The sequence below is a fragment of the Crinia signifera genome, chromosome 19 (genome assembly GCF_055691185.1).
Source record: "Crinia signifera chromosome 19, ASM5569118v1, whole genome shotgun sequence".
Taxonomy (NCBI): domain Eukaryota; kingdom Metazoa; phylum Chordata; class Amphibia; order Anura; family Myobatrachidae; genus Crinia; species Crinia signifera.
This window is the reverse complement of record NC_139226.1, coordinates 108,950,813-108,963,420: the sequence shown is the minus strand read 5'-3', so window position 1 is coordinate 108,963,420 and position 12,608 is coordinate 108,950,813. Positions and strand designations below refer to the sequence as shown.

The 12,608-nt window shown below is 46.5% G+C and overlaps 1 protein-coding gene across 1 annotated transcript in view; it reads right to left on the bottom strand.

Annotated features, from left to right (window-relative positions):
• Positions 1–12,362, bottom strand: part of BACE1 (beta-secretase 1) — a 36,024-nt gene extending 23,662 nt beyond the window's left edge. The window contains exon 1 of the mRNA XM_083163151.1: positions 11,649–12,362. Within this exon, the coding sequence (XP_083019277.1) occupies positions 11,649–11,912 (264 nt within the window). The 5' untranslated portion in view covers positions 11,913–12,362. The remainder of the gene's footprint in view (positions 1–11,648) is intronic.
• Between the last annotated feature and the right edge of the window lie 246 nt (positions 12,363–12,608).

Below are 12,608 nucleotides of genomic sequence, written 5' to 3'. Positions count from 1 at the left end.
TCGAAAAATTGGATGGTGTGTACGCGCTACCCGATTGGTGCGCTACTCAATAAAGAAACACCACCAATTTATTGTGATAACACACTGTCACATAAAGTATGAATATACGGGATATATAGGGATCCTGAATTTATTGATGTGCAAGCTGCAGCGCTGACACGGAGGGAAGACAGCCAGCGTTTGCTAAAATACATACAGCACGCGGCAGGAGATTATCTCTACCCAAATATATGATAAATACAGCGCTGCTTGCTATCACATAAAAATACAGAGGACATCCAATTTGCACCATATTGGGTGCTTAAACTGAGGAGATTAATTTGTTATAAATGACTGCTGAACATCACAGCATATGTAGCGGCAAATCACCGCATAAGTCTGAAATATAACAAATTGGTGCAGTTAAATACATCCTGGAATCCCCATAGGACCTGTATTTTTGCGACCAGAAGATCATATGCATGAGTGATTCAAACATCAAGCAATATAGCCATATGAAATAATAAGGACAAAAAGTCTCTTGTTGGATGGTGTGTATGCGCTAACCAGATTGGTGCGCTACACAATACAGGAACACCACCAACATATTGTGATAAATACAGTAAACACACAGGACCCTAAACTCATATGTGTACAAGCTGCAGCACAGATACGGAGAGAAGACAGCTAGCGTTGACTGAATATACACAGCACGCAGCAAGAAAGCATCTCTACCCAAAATAATAGATATATACAGCGCTGCTTGTTACAATATTAGAATATAGAGGATATCTAGATTGCACCTGATTAGATGCTTATATTGAAGGGATTAACTTGCTACAGGTGATCGCTGAATATCACAGTGTATGTGGCGGCAAGTTACCGCACAGATCTGAAATATAGCAAATTGGTGCAGTCAGATATATCCTAGGATACCTGTGTGACCTGTATTCCTGCTCTCTTGAAGACTACGTGCATAAGTAACTTAAACATTAACAATAAAGCCCTATAAAATGATAGGGATATAAGTCCCTTAAAACAAAATCGGATGGTGTGTACACACTAATAAATTGGTGCACTAATAAATACAGGAATATCGCCCAATAAAGAATAGTGACAAATACACTGTCTTAACGAGTATTAATATACTGATTACACAGTAACCCAACCTGTATATTTGGGTAAAGCGTTGACATTGAGGGAAATAGCCAGCGTTTATTTAACATATATAGCACGCGTCTAAGAATTGTTTCCTGCCCTATATACCAGTGTAACGTTGCTTAATAACAAATCAAAGCCTAGAGGATACGCTATTTGGTGCTTTGAATTACCTATAAAACATTGGTGAAAATACTGTAACGTATACAGCGATAAATAATCGTACAGAACGCTAGAAAATACGAATACAGCAAAGTATATCTCTAGAACGTTAAGAATAATGTGTATTGTCACTTTTGGATAATAAAATTTCTTTACATATATGATTTGGCACATCTATAATTAAGCAAAAAATTGCAGAAACACAAAGGGTGTGTTTGTTCTTTTCTGACTACAGTGAAATAAGTATTTACAATAAAAACTGATTAAAAAATTCTTTAATAACATACCAAGTCAGGAAATAACATCTAACTTATGAACATTGAACAACAGATAATAAAAACCATATAAAATCATATAAGACAGAAACACAAAGCAATTAAGTAAGCATCTACATCACGATCAATTTTAATCACTTTTTCTAAATCTTTTTGCACTTCTATATATTTGTTATAATGAGAATCAGTAATTAGAATACTCCTTCTCTTTTAAACATACCTAATAAAAGTTGAATTTTAAGAATACCTAATCAGTTGGACGCCCCTTTATAGCGGTCTGCAGAGTGCACCCACCCAATCTCTACTGTTCCCCTTCTTTCCCCTTTTTTTTTTTTTTTTTGCAGACATGCTGGAGGTGCAATGCAGCCCCAGGCTCTCCGCTGCATATTTGGTGGGAATGCTCTGCCATAAGGCCATTTTGGAATTCGGTGTTCTCGATAACTAAAGAAATTATGGGATCAGACATTAGCACTGAACCCACATTCTGGCTATTGAACAAAATTGACGGCCCCATCCCAGCATATAAAAAGTCTTTACTCAAACACATAAACAGCGCAGCCAAGGCTGTCATTCCGGTTCATTGGAGGTCTACCTCCCCTCCAACCATAGTGGAATGGTTTAACCGCCTCGAGTTCTATATGTCCATGGACGACATAACCCTGTCCGGTTCCTCTAACCACAAAACTTTCCAGACAATATGGGCCCCCTGGCTCCTCTTCAAAGACACCCTTTCCTACCTAAATTACACTAGGACTTAACCAAACAATAACAGCTAAACTACCAACATGTAAACACCCCCCCCCCCCGGGCAACCAACACCCCCCCTCCTCCACCCCCAGACCCCCTGCTCTCATACCCTTTTACTCATCTTCCCCCCTTTGCTGCTTACCCTGACTGGTCTGGTGACTCTCTAGACCCCTTTCCCTCACAGTTACGATTAAAATTTGAATATGTTTTTATTATCTACAGGTTATCGTACCTATATCTAACAAATATTCAACTCTTATGTCTAGTAAAGACTATGTTAAGAATTTTCATATGCAATGCCCGACTGCGTCGGTTGTTAAGTAACCTATGTTTCCTTTTTTTTTTTGTTATGCACATTTCTTTCAATAAAAACTTTAATGCAAAAAAAAAAAAACATATCTTTGTCACAAACATTCCTTTACAATGAGTCAACCTTCTGACATTCAATTATTTACTGATTTAATTACTAATGTGCCACTTTCTGTAGAATGAGGTTTACGCAAAAAAAAAAACCCCAGAAATATACATGTGCCTAGAAAGGTATGTAACTATGGGGGGTTATTCTAGTTCACTCTTTCTGCACAAATTCCTTCTTAGATGGACAAAACCATGTGCACTGCAGGTGGGGTAGATGTAACATGTGCAGATATAATTAGATTCGGGTGGGGTTTTACTTCAAAGTGAGATCTATATTGCAGTGCAAAAATAAAGCAGCCAGTATTTACCCTGCACAGAAACAAAATAACTCACCCAAATCTAATTCTCTCTGCACATTTTACATCTGCCCCCCAGCAGTGCACATGGTTGTGTCCATCTAAGAAGGATTTTGTCAGAAAGAGTGAACTAGAATAAGGCCCTATGTACTAATGTGTTCTTATACGCTATTGTCGCAATCATGCTAAACAGCCCTTCCCAGGTCTCGTGCAGCTCTGCATGTACCGGTCGCAATTTGATGCAGTTAAACTGCTTCACAAGACGGCACTGATTCTTTTAATGTGTGACACTTGTACATCGCTGTGTAAGTCAGGATCTGTATATGAAGTGCTACAAGTTCCTTCTCAATCTGGGACTTTTGCAAATGTATAAAACTAATTCTATGTGGTTAAAGTTGCTGCTCGTTGTCTCTAGTACAGAACGAGTGGTGCATTGCTGCATCTGTAGCACAAGTTTCAAGAAAGAGTTGCTACACTACACCATCTACTACACATAGTATATTGAGGCTAGATGAGGACACATGTAGGTGCCTCTTCTATTAAAAAGGACTCTGGGGGTTCACACGGGGACCAATGTTTTGCATATGCGCAGCCGCATTTCTGCTCATGTGTGCATACGCCGGGTGCGTGTGCGGCCATGGCGAACAGGCTGTGCGCTGGGTGCACGCACCCAAGGCTGTGGGGGGGGGGGGGGCGACAGATAGTCGCGCCCATGGGAACGCCAAGCGTTTCATAGGCGTTCCCATAGGCATTCCCATGGAAATCGCCCAGTGACATGGGCGCTGGGGCGGGCAGCTGACATACGGTGATGACATCAGCTGCCCGACCACTTCCTTCTGAACCTCTCAGAGTAACCTTAGATGTGCATGTGGCTTCCACATCATTTAATGGTCGTCGACCATCGAATGATGTGGGTGTTCCCCCACAGCCTGCAAATGGATGTTTATGTTAAACATCCATTGGCAGCACGTGCGTACGAACATGGCGCGCGAAGGAGGGGGGCGTGCGTATCAGCAGTCGCAGGGCGTCATCTGGTGGACACGCAAGGTTGAGAATTCGCAGCCTTGCAAATCAACCAGAATAAGGTCCTTAGAATCTTGGCCCACCACTAGAGGGCCAAGTGAGAGGGTGCTCCTGATTACCATTCCTCAGATCTAAAGATGATGAATAAAGCAAAAATAAAAAAAAATTGTCACACTCAACTCGGCTTTTTGTCTGCTGTGACATATGGGCCCGATTCAGAGTTGATCACTGCATGTGCAAAAATATCTAATTGCAATCCCCTCACAAGTTGACGGACAGGAAGTCGCCGTTTGGGGATGGTAACCAGACAATTTATGGAAGTGTCAGAAAAATGATCAAAACAATATGGGGGGGGGGGGGTGGCCGGTGGAATCAACTTGATCTGGTTGCGCAACAAGTGTGGATAATGTAAAAAGTGTACGCACTTACAAAATATTAAACATGAAATAAACAAACATATATGTATTACGTTGTTCTTTTTGGGCGGGATGTATTAAAATACATTGCCGCCCTTCGCCACGATGCCAGCGCATATGTACTAACATATGTGTCTGTCATCGCGGTGCGGTGATGGAGGCCCCCGCGATACCTGTACTGTGGTGTGCGGGGGGGCTCCGTCACCTTCCTGCGCCTCCTGCTCCCCTCACGCCGGGGACAGCCTGCTCTGTATCCTAGGCTCGGCGCTCTGCAGGCTGCACTGTGTATTGTGCGAGCCTGGCCACCAGCGCCGGGTGGGGGCATTTGTGCAGGTGTGGGGGGTGGTGCCGTGCCACTGTGGGCAGCTGCCCGGGCCCTGGCTGCGTGTGGGAGGTAGGCTGCAGGTACCTAGGGGTACGGATAGGGGCATAGCAGAAGAGGGTAAGAATACTTACCTAGTAGGTTTTGGGATTCTGTGCATGAAGATACCGCTGTCTGTATTCTGACCACCGGCATCCAAAGCAATAGCATTCTCTTCCTAACACTTATATTCCATGCAGGTAAATGGCACTGATGACCTCACTTGAATGTATATATCTCTGATTTACTTATTTTTTTCAGCTACATAATGGGGTAAGGGGCAATCAGGGAGATTGCTAGTCTCTTCAGGGAGTCAGGGAGATTGCTACTATTTCATGGAGAGTTAGTAAGTATGATCCTGCCATAGCAACTCAATTGAATTCAAGCCAGAACTTTGACTAAGGGCCTTATTCAGGCTGACTCGCAAAATCTCTCTCTAATAGGCAAAACCATGTGCACTGCAGGTGGGGCAGATGTAACATGTGCAGAAAGAGTTACATTTGGGTGGGGTGTTTTCAAACTGAAATCTATATTGCAGTGTACAAATAAAACAGCCAGTATTTACCCTGCACAGAAACAAAATAACTCCCCCAAATGCAGGGGCGTAACTAGATATTTGTAGGTCCCATAGCGAAAGTTTGCAATGTATATAGTGATAAATGCATATAAAATATGTAACTTACACAGGGAAGATGGGCCCCTCTTAGCTCTGGGCCCCATAGCAGGTGCACTCCCTGCACCTATGGTAGTTATGCCCTTGCCCACATGTAACTCTCTCTGCACATGTTACATCTGCCCCACCTGCAGTGCACATGGTTTTGTCTATTAAAGAAGGAGTTTACTTTTGCAATCCAACCTGAATCACCCCCTAAGTCACTTCAGAACCTTAATTTTTCTCCCTATGAGCCATTCAGAGGTGGACTTGCTCTTGTGCTACAGATGATTATCTTGCTGCATAACTCAATTGTGCCTGAGCTTCAGAACACGGACTGATGATGTTCTCATGTCTTCTGGTACAGACAATATGAGAACATACTTACTGACAGACATCCCTTACAGACACAGATACTTCAGACACACACAGTTCTCGTTAACGAATGTCACGCTGCAGCCATAGCATGCAGGGGCGTAACTACCATAGGTGCAAGGGGTGCAGCTGCTATGGGGCCCAGAGCTGAAGGGGGCCCATCTTTGCTGTCAAACTAATATGTTTTGCATACATTTATCACCATCAGTTGATATATAGGGGGCCCTTACAAACTTTTGCTATGGGGCCCACGAATATCTAGTTACGCCTCTGATAGCATGACCGTCGCTCCCTTTTCCACAAGCATTGGCACGTGTGTATGCACTTGGCGATACCGGCACCCCGCCACCAGTATCTGCATCGGCGGGTACTCTAATGTGTTTGGGGCTTAAATCATGCAGAAAGCACCTAGCATTTCTGTGACTGATCTACAATACAAAGCGCAAACCAGTGACAACCCTGCAATATAGGGAACATACTAGGGATCATTGTACAATAGTGTGAGCATCCCAGTGGCTGCAGAGAGCATCACAGTGATTGCCATACAGTGCAGTCATTCTAATCCACAATACAATATTTTAGTTGTTAATGTTAACACACAGTATTTTTAATCACCTTACAATAAATTCCATCATCAGTAATGAAGATATAAATGACAATACTAAACGTATTGTGTCCTCTTGTAGGGGCCTATTCCTCATCATTTTTTTTTTTTGGTTACAATTTTCCACAGTCCCCAGACTAGAAACTATGTCATTTGGTTAAGATCCGAAAAAGCTCCCTATTTCGCTCCGGCGTTTGCACATGGTCATATTTGTGCGTGCACAAACCCCTGATCTGCGATCAGATCTGAATAAGGGCCATTATACCACATGCCAAAATACCCATTACAGATTATGCCACACACCATAATGCCCATTACACATTATGGCCCTTATTCAGATCTGATCGCAGTACAAATGTGTTCTCAAAATGGGCAAAACCACGTGCACTTGCTGTGGGGCAGATCTAACATGTGCAGAGAGAGTTAGATTTGTGTGAGTTATTTTGTTTCTGTGCAGGGTAAATACTGGCTGCATTATTTTTAAACTGCAATTTAGATTCAGTTTCAACACACCCCACCCAAATGTAACTCTCTCTCTGCACATGTTACATCTGCCCCTCCTGCAGTGCACATGGTTTTGCCCATTTTTCAAACAAATCTGTACTGCGATCAGATCTGAGTAAGGGCCTATGTCACACACCGTAATACCTATTACATATAATACCACACGCTATATAGCTTATTACACAATATGCCACATAAGTTCAGCTTACCCACATGCTCGTTGCTATGGTTTCATGCTTAATGTTAACATGCTCGTTGCCAGGGGTTAACATGCTCCATGGGGTTAACATGCTCTGCCATGGCATACCTCCCAACTTTTGGTGCAGCGGGGGAGGGTCATTGTCACGCGGCAAAGGTGTGTGGCCGAAATTAGGGACCACGCCCCTGTTTTCAGATGCTGTGGATGCAAGGCTAGTGGCTCTGTAAGCTGCTGGCCAGCCCCCAGCCCCTCTGCTTGCGTGAACAGACGGCGCATGCGCACAGCATCTATTCACCGGGTGACAGGATACTGTCGGCCGCAGGAGGGATGTGGGAACATCCCCAAAACTGGGACGTTCAAGTGGTATGCGGGAGAGTTGGGAGGTATGCCATGGGGTTAACATGCTCTGCCCAGGGTTACAACCTGCCCATGCCATGGGGTTTAACATGCTGTTTGCCATAGGGGTTAGCCTGACCTCCGGCTCTTGGTCTCGGCAGCCTCAGCGCTGGCATCTACTAATAATCACCACACTGAAGCAGCAGCACAGGAGCAAGCAGTGTTCCCGAGCTGCTGCTGCTTCAGTGCGGTGATTATTAGTAGATGTCAGCTCTGGTGCTGCAAAGACCAAGAGCCGGAGGTCTGTATGAAGCTGCTGAGAGGCGAGCTGCTGCTGCTGCTGAACCAGCCCTCTGCGCCAGGCACTCACCCTTCCTGCCAGCGCCTCAGGTACTTGTGTATTTTGGCAGCGCCCATCGCATCGCATACCATAACGCATGCGTTGGTATGCGATGTGACGCGATTTCGTGCCATGCGATGCGATTAAACATTGTATAAGCACCCTAATGGGTGCTTATACAATGTTAAGCACCCTAATGGGTGCTTACAATGTTAAATGCTCCCCCACGCCACCCCCCCACTATAAATGTGAACCCGAAGCGTGGCGAGGGGTGGCGGTACGCGTCCTACGACCTTTTCATACCCCCACTATCCACGTCGGCGTGGAGTTGTGAATAGAAAGTGTGGCGAGCGCAGCAAGCCACCGAGCCCGAAGCGTGGCGAGTGCAGCGAGCCCCGCGAGGGGACGCGGATACCTTCACAGGTATCCGCGTCCCCTGGCGGTCTTGACAGGTGTCCGCGTGGCGAGCCACGCGAGGGGACGCAGACACCTGTGAAGCCCACCAGGGGACGCGGATACCTGTGAAGGTATCCGCGTCCCCTCGCGGGGCTCGCCACGCTTCGGGCTCGGTGGCTCGCTGCGCTCGCCACACTTTCTATTCTCAACTCCACGCCGACGTGGATAGTGGGGGTATGAAAAGGTCGTAGGACGCGTACCGCCGCCCCTCGCGTACCGCCGCCCCACACGGGCTCGCTGCGCTCGCCACGCTTCGGGTTCACGTTTATAGTGGGGGGGTGGCGTGGGGGTGCATTTAACATTGTAAGCACCCATTAGGGTGCTCAAAAGCACCCTTTAGGGTGCTTATACGATTTTTAATCGCATAGGGGGTCAAAATCGCATCGCATCGCATGCCATCGGGTACATGGCATGCGATGCGTTCATCGCACAATGCTGAAATCGGGCACCGCCAAAATACACAAGTACCGCGCCTCATGTGCTGCCACGTCCCCTGTGCGTGGCGGTCACTGCTGACGTACACTGGCCCAGGTGCCCGCTGTCAGATGCTGCCTGTCCAATCAGAGCGGAGTGGGTCCCGCTTACTCTAAAAAAGGGAGTCCCTGGTAGGTACTTCTGGGTAAAATATGCGCTATAGCACGTATTTGCAAACCCTGCCCATGTAATGGATTTCCCCACTCCCACCCCCCATGTACAGCGAACGCATAATTATAGACTTACTCGATGCGTTTCGCTGTCACTTCAAGGACAGCTTTTTCAAGGTGGTTCAAAAAGCTGTCCTTGAAGTGACAGCGAAACGCGTTGGTGTCCAGTTGGACCTGTCTTGAACACTTTGCCCTGCACCTGCTAATTTATCTGGACTTTGCCATTTCCTTCCCAACACTTGGAGCACTTTATCTTTCAAGCACAGTGCACTTTACAGCAGGATCCCCCACATAAGTCCATCCAGGACTGGGATACCTACAGTGAGGCCCTATGGGACTATAAATTGGAGCACCTTTCCCACAAGCAAAAACGCACTTTAGAGAGGATCCCCACAAGCTAATAAATCCGAAACAGGACTCGGACACCACCAGCGACAGATTGGGACAACAAATTGGACCCCAGTGATCCCTCAATCTCACTTCTCCAATCGTGTTGGGATTGACCAGAGCAGGTTATATTTTATTGACAGGTCCCCATTTTGATCATATTGTTTTTAATTGTATTTCATGTATTATTTATTACATTTGTTTTAATTATGATATTTGGTTGACTCATTCAAATTAATGAGCGCTGCAACACTTTCCTTATCAGAGTGGTTCACAGCACTGCTAGCTCCTGATCGGCTGTCAGACCGTGAGCTCCGTTTGGCTCACGTTCTGCCTTAAGTTTTGAAATAGCCGCGGACCTGCTCTGATGCAGCCTGGTGGGGCATCCATTGCTCTACCTGGCTGTTGCCATTACCATGCATGGTAACGGTGCAAGGAAAGAGGAGGAGGGATAATCCCCCGTGAAAAAGAGCATGTGACACTTGGCAAAGAGCATGTGACCCCAGGCAAAGAGCATGTAACCCCTGGCAAAGAGCATACAAACCCTGGCATCGAGCAAGAAACCCATAGCAACGAGCATGTTGGTTAGCGGCACTTATGTGTCTGGCTCCTACAATTTCACTGTGGCTCCTAGATTTTTAAAAAATATGTCAAGCCCTGGCCTATCCCTACTAACTTGCAGCCTAACCCTACTAACCCACATCCTGACCCTACTAACCCACAGCCTAACCCTAATAACCCGCAGCCTGACCCTACTAACCCACAGCCTAACGCTACTAACCCGCAGCCTGGCCCTACTAACCCGTAGCCTAACGCTACTAACCCGCAGCCTAACCCTACTAACCCACAGCCTAACCCTAATAACCCGCAGCCTGACCCTACTAACCCGCAGCCTGACCCTACTAACCCGCAGCCTAACGCTACTAACCCGCAGCCTGACCCTACTAACCCGCAGCCTAACCCTACTAACCCGCAGCCTAACCCTACTAACCCGCAGCCTAATCCTACTAACCCGCAGCCTAACGCTACTAACCCGCAGCCTAACGCTACTAACCCGCAGCCTAACGCTACTAACCCGCAGCCTAACCCTACTTACCCGCAGCCTGACCCTACTAACCCGAAGCCTGACGCTACTAACCCGCAGCCTAACCTACTAACCCGCAGCCTAACTTACTAACCTGACAATGTCAACATTTCACATATCAACATTTCAAATGTCGGCATTGTGAACATGAAATTCTAGTGTCGACATTGTGGTATCTACATTATGAATATAGACAAGGCAACTATCAACCAACAAAGTGAGCGAATATCGATAATAGATATTTGCCCCTTGGTCATAAACTGGGAATCTACAATTTCACTGTGGCTCCTAGATTTTTAAAAAATATGTCAAGCCCTGGCCTATCCCTACTAACCTGCAGCCTGACCCCACTAACCTGCAGCCTGACCCCACTAACCTGCAGCCTGACCCCACTAACCCGCAGCCTAACACTACTAACCCGCAGCCTGACCCTACTAACCTGCAGCCTAACCCTACTAACCCGCAGCCTAACCCTACTAACCCGCAGCCTAACGCTACTAACCCGCAGCCTGACCCTACCAACCCGCAGCCTAACGCTACTAACCCGCAGTTTAACGCTACTAACCCGCAGCCTGACCCTACTAACGCTCAGCCTATCTATACTAACCTGAAGCCTAACCCTACTAACACGCAGCCTGACCCTACTAACCCGCAGCCTATCCCTACTAAACCTCAGCCTATCCCTACTAACCTGCAGCCAAACCCTACTAACCCGCAGCCTAACCTACTAACCCGCAGCCTAACCTACTAACCCGCAGCCTAACCTACTAACCTGACAATGTCAACATTTCACATATCAACATTTCAAATGTCGGCATTGTGGACATGAAATTCTAGTGTCGACATTGTGGTATCTACATTATGAATGTAGACAAGGCAACTATCAACCAACAATGTGAGCGGATTCCGATAATAGATATTTGCCCCTTGGTCATAAACTGGGAATCTGAATGACATCATTAGGTACCAGAAGTAGATATGAGTCATTTGTGAGCCTTCCCCGTCACTATCACTACTATCCTGTATAATAAGGAATGTATTCATTGACAATTAGGAGACATTAGTAGATTGACTCATCTTTTGGCAGACAGTGCTACTCGTTGGTTGACTTCTAAATTGTTTAGGAAAGTGCATTTATGCCTTGTCCATGTAATCATTACCGACCACAGTGCATTTGTATAGCCCACACTGAGGTACACAACATTAAAGAGTTGGTATAACATTGTCACATACCATCTGTGGAGGAGAGCCCACCCTCATTTCCACGTAGTACCCTTGTCCAGACTTTCCTCTCAGATTGTCTTTCATGTCCATGAAGTTGATGTCTTGTCCCATCTCATCCTCTGTAGACCTTATGGCTCTGTCAGAGAGAACCGCTCCAAGGCCTGCATAATTTCTCAGCGGTACTTTGATGGCCACCTGCCCAGGAACTGGCAGGAAGCTGGGTAGAAGCACCAGCAAGAGGCTGCTGGCACGTGCAATCACCAGGATCTCCATATCTCCACCCTGCAATCTCCCCCTCCCTCCCTGCTGGGGTCCTAAATCAAAGAATCTCCCAAACAGGTACCTCTGCCTGACAGCAGCAGATGCACAGCCTTCAGTGTTCCATGTCAGACCCAGACCTTGTCTCTCTCCTCCCTCTTCCTGAGGATGAAGGATGCTCTGGTCTAGGAGTCTGCAGGGAGGAGGACCAGGGGGATCGCTTCCATGTACCAGGCCTGAGAATGTGTCCCTGCCCCCTCCCTTACCATGGCTGAGGGCTTACTCCATTCCAGGGTCTCTCACCCACCCTATCAGCCCCCCTCCTGTTGGTGCCAGGCTGGATTGCCGTACCCCCCTCCTTGTCTATACAGTGAGTTGCGGAGGAGGATAGATCCTATGATGCTGCTGGTAGGAGGAGGGGGCTTCCTGCAGGTCTATGGGAGATGTAGTTCCTGCTGCTGACACCGGGACACACACGGTGATCCCTGTGCTGCTGCTGCTGCTGATACAGATACAATGTAACATTCCTGAGGAAGTCAGGTGGTCACGTATCCAATATCAAGGGGAACTTACAATTCGTGTCTCACTCACTCAGTTTCTTTCCAGAGTTTATAAGTGTGTGTATGTGAATTTGTGTGTGTGTGTGTGTGTGTGTGTGTGTGTATTGTGTGTGACTATAGATAGTTTGATGGATAGACTGATGACATATAA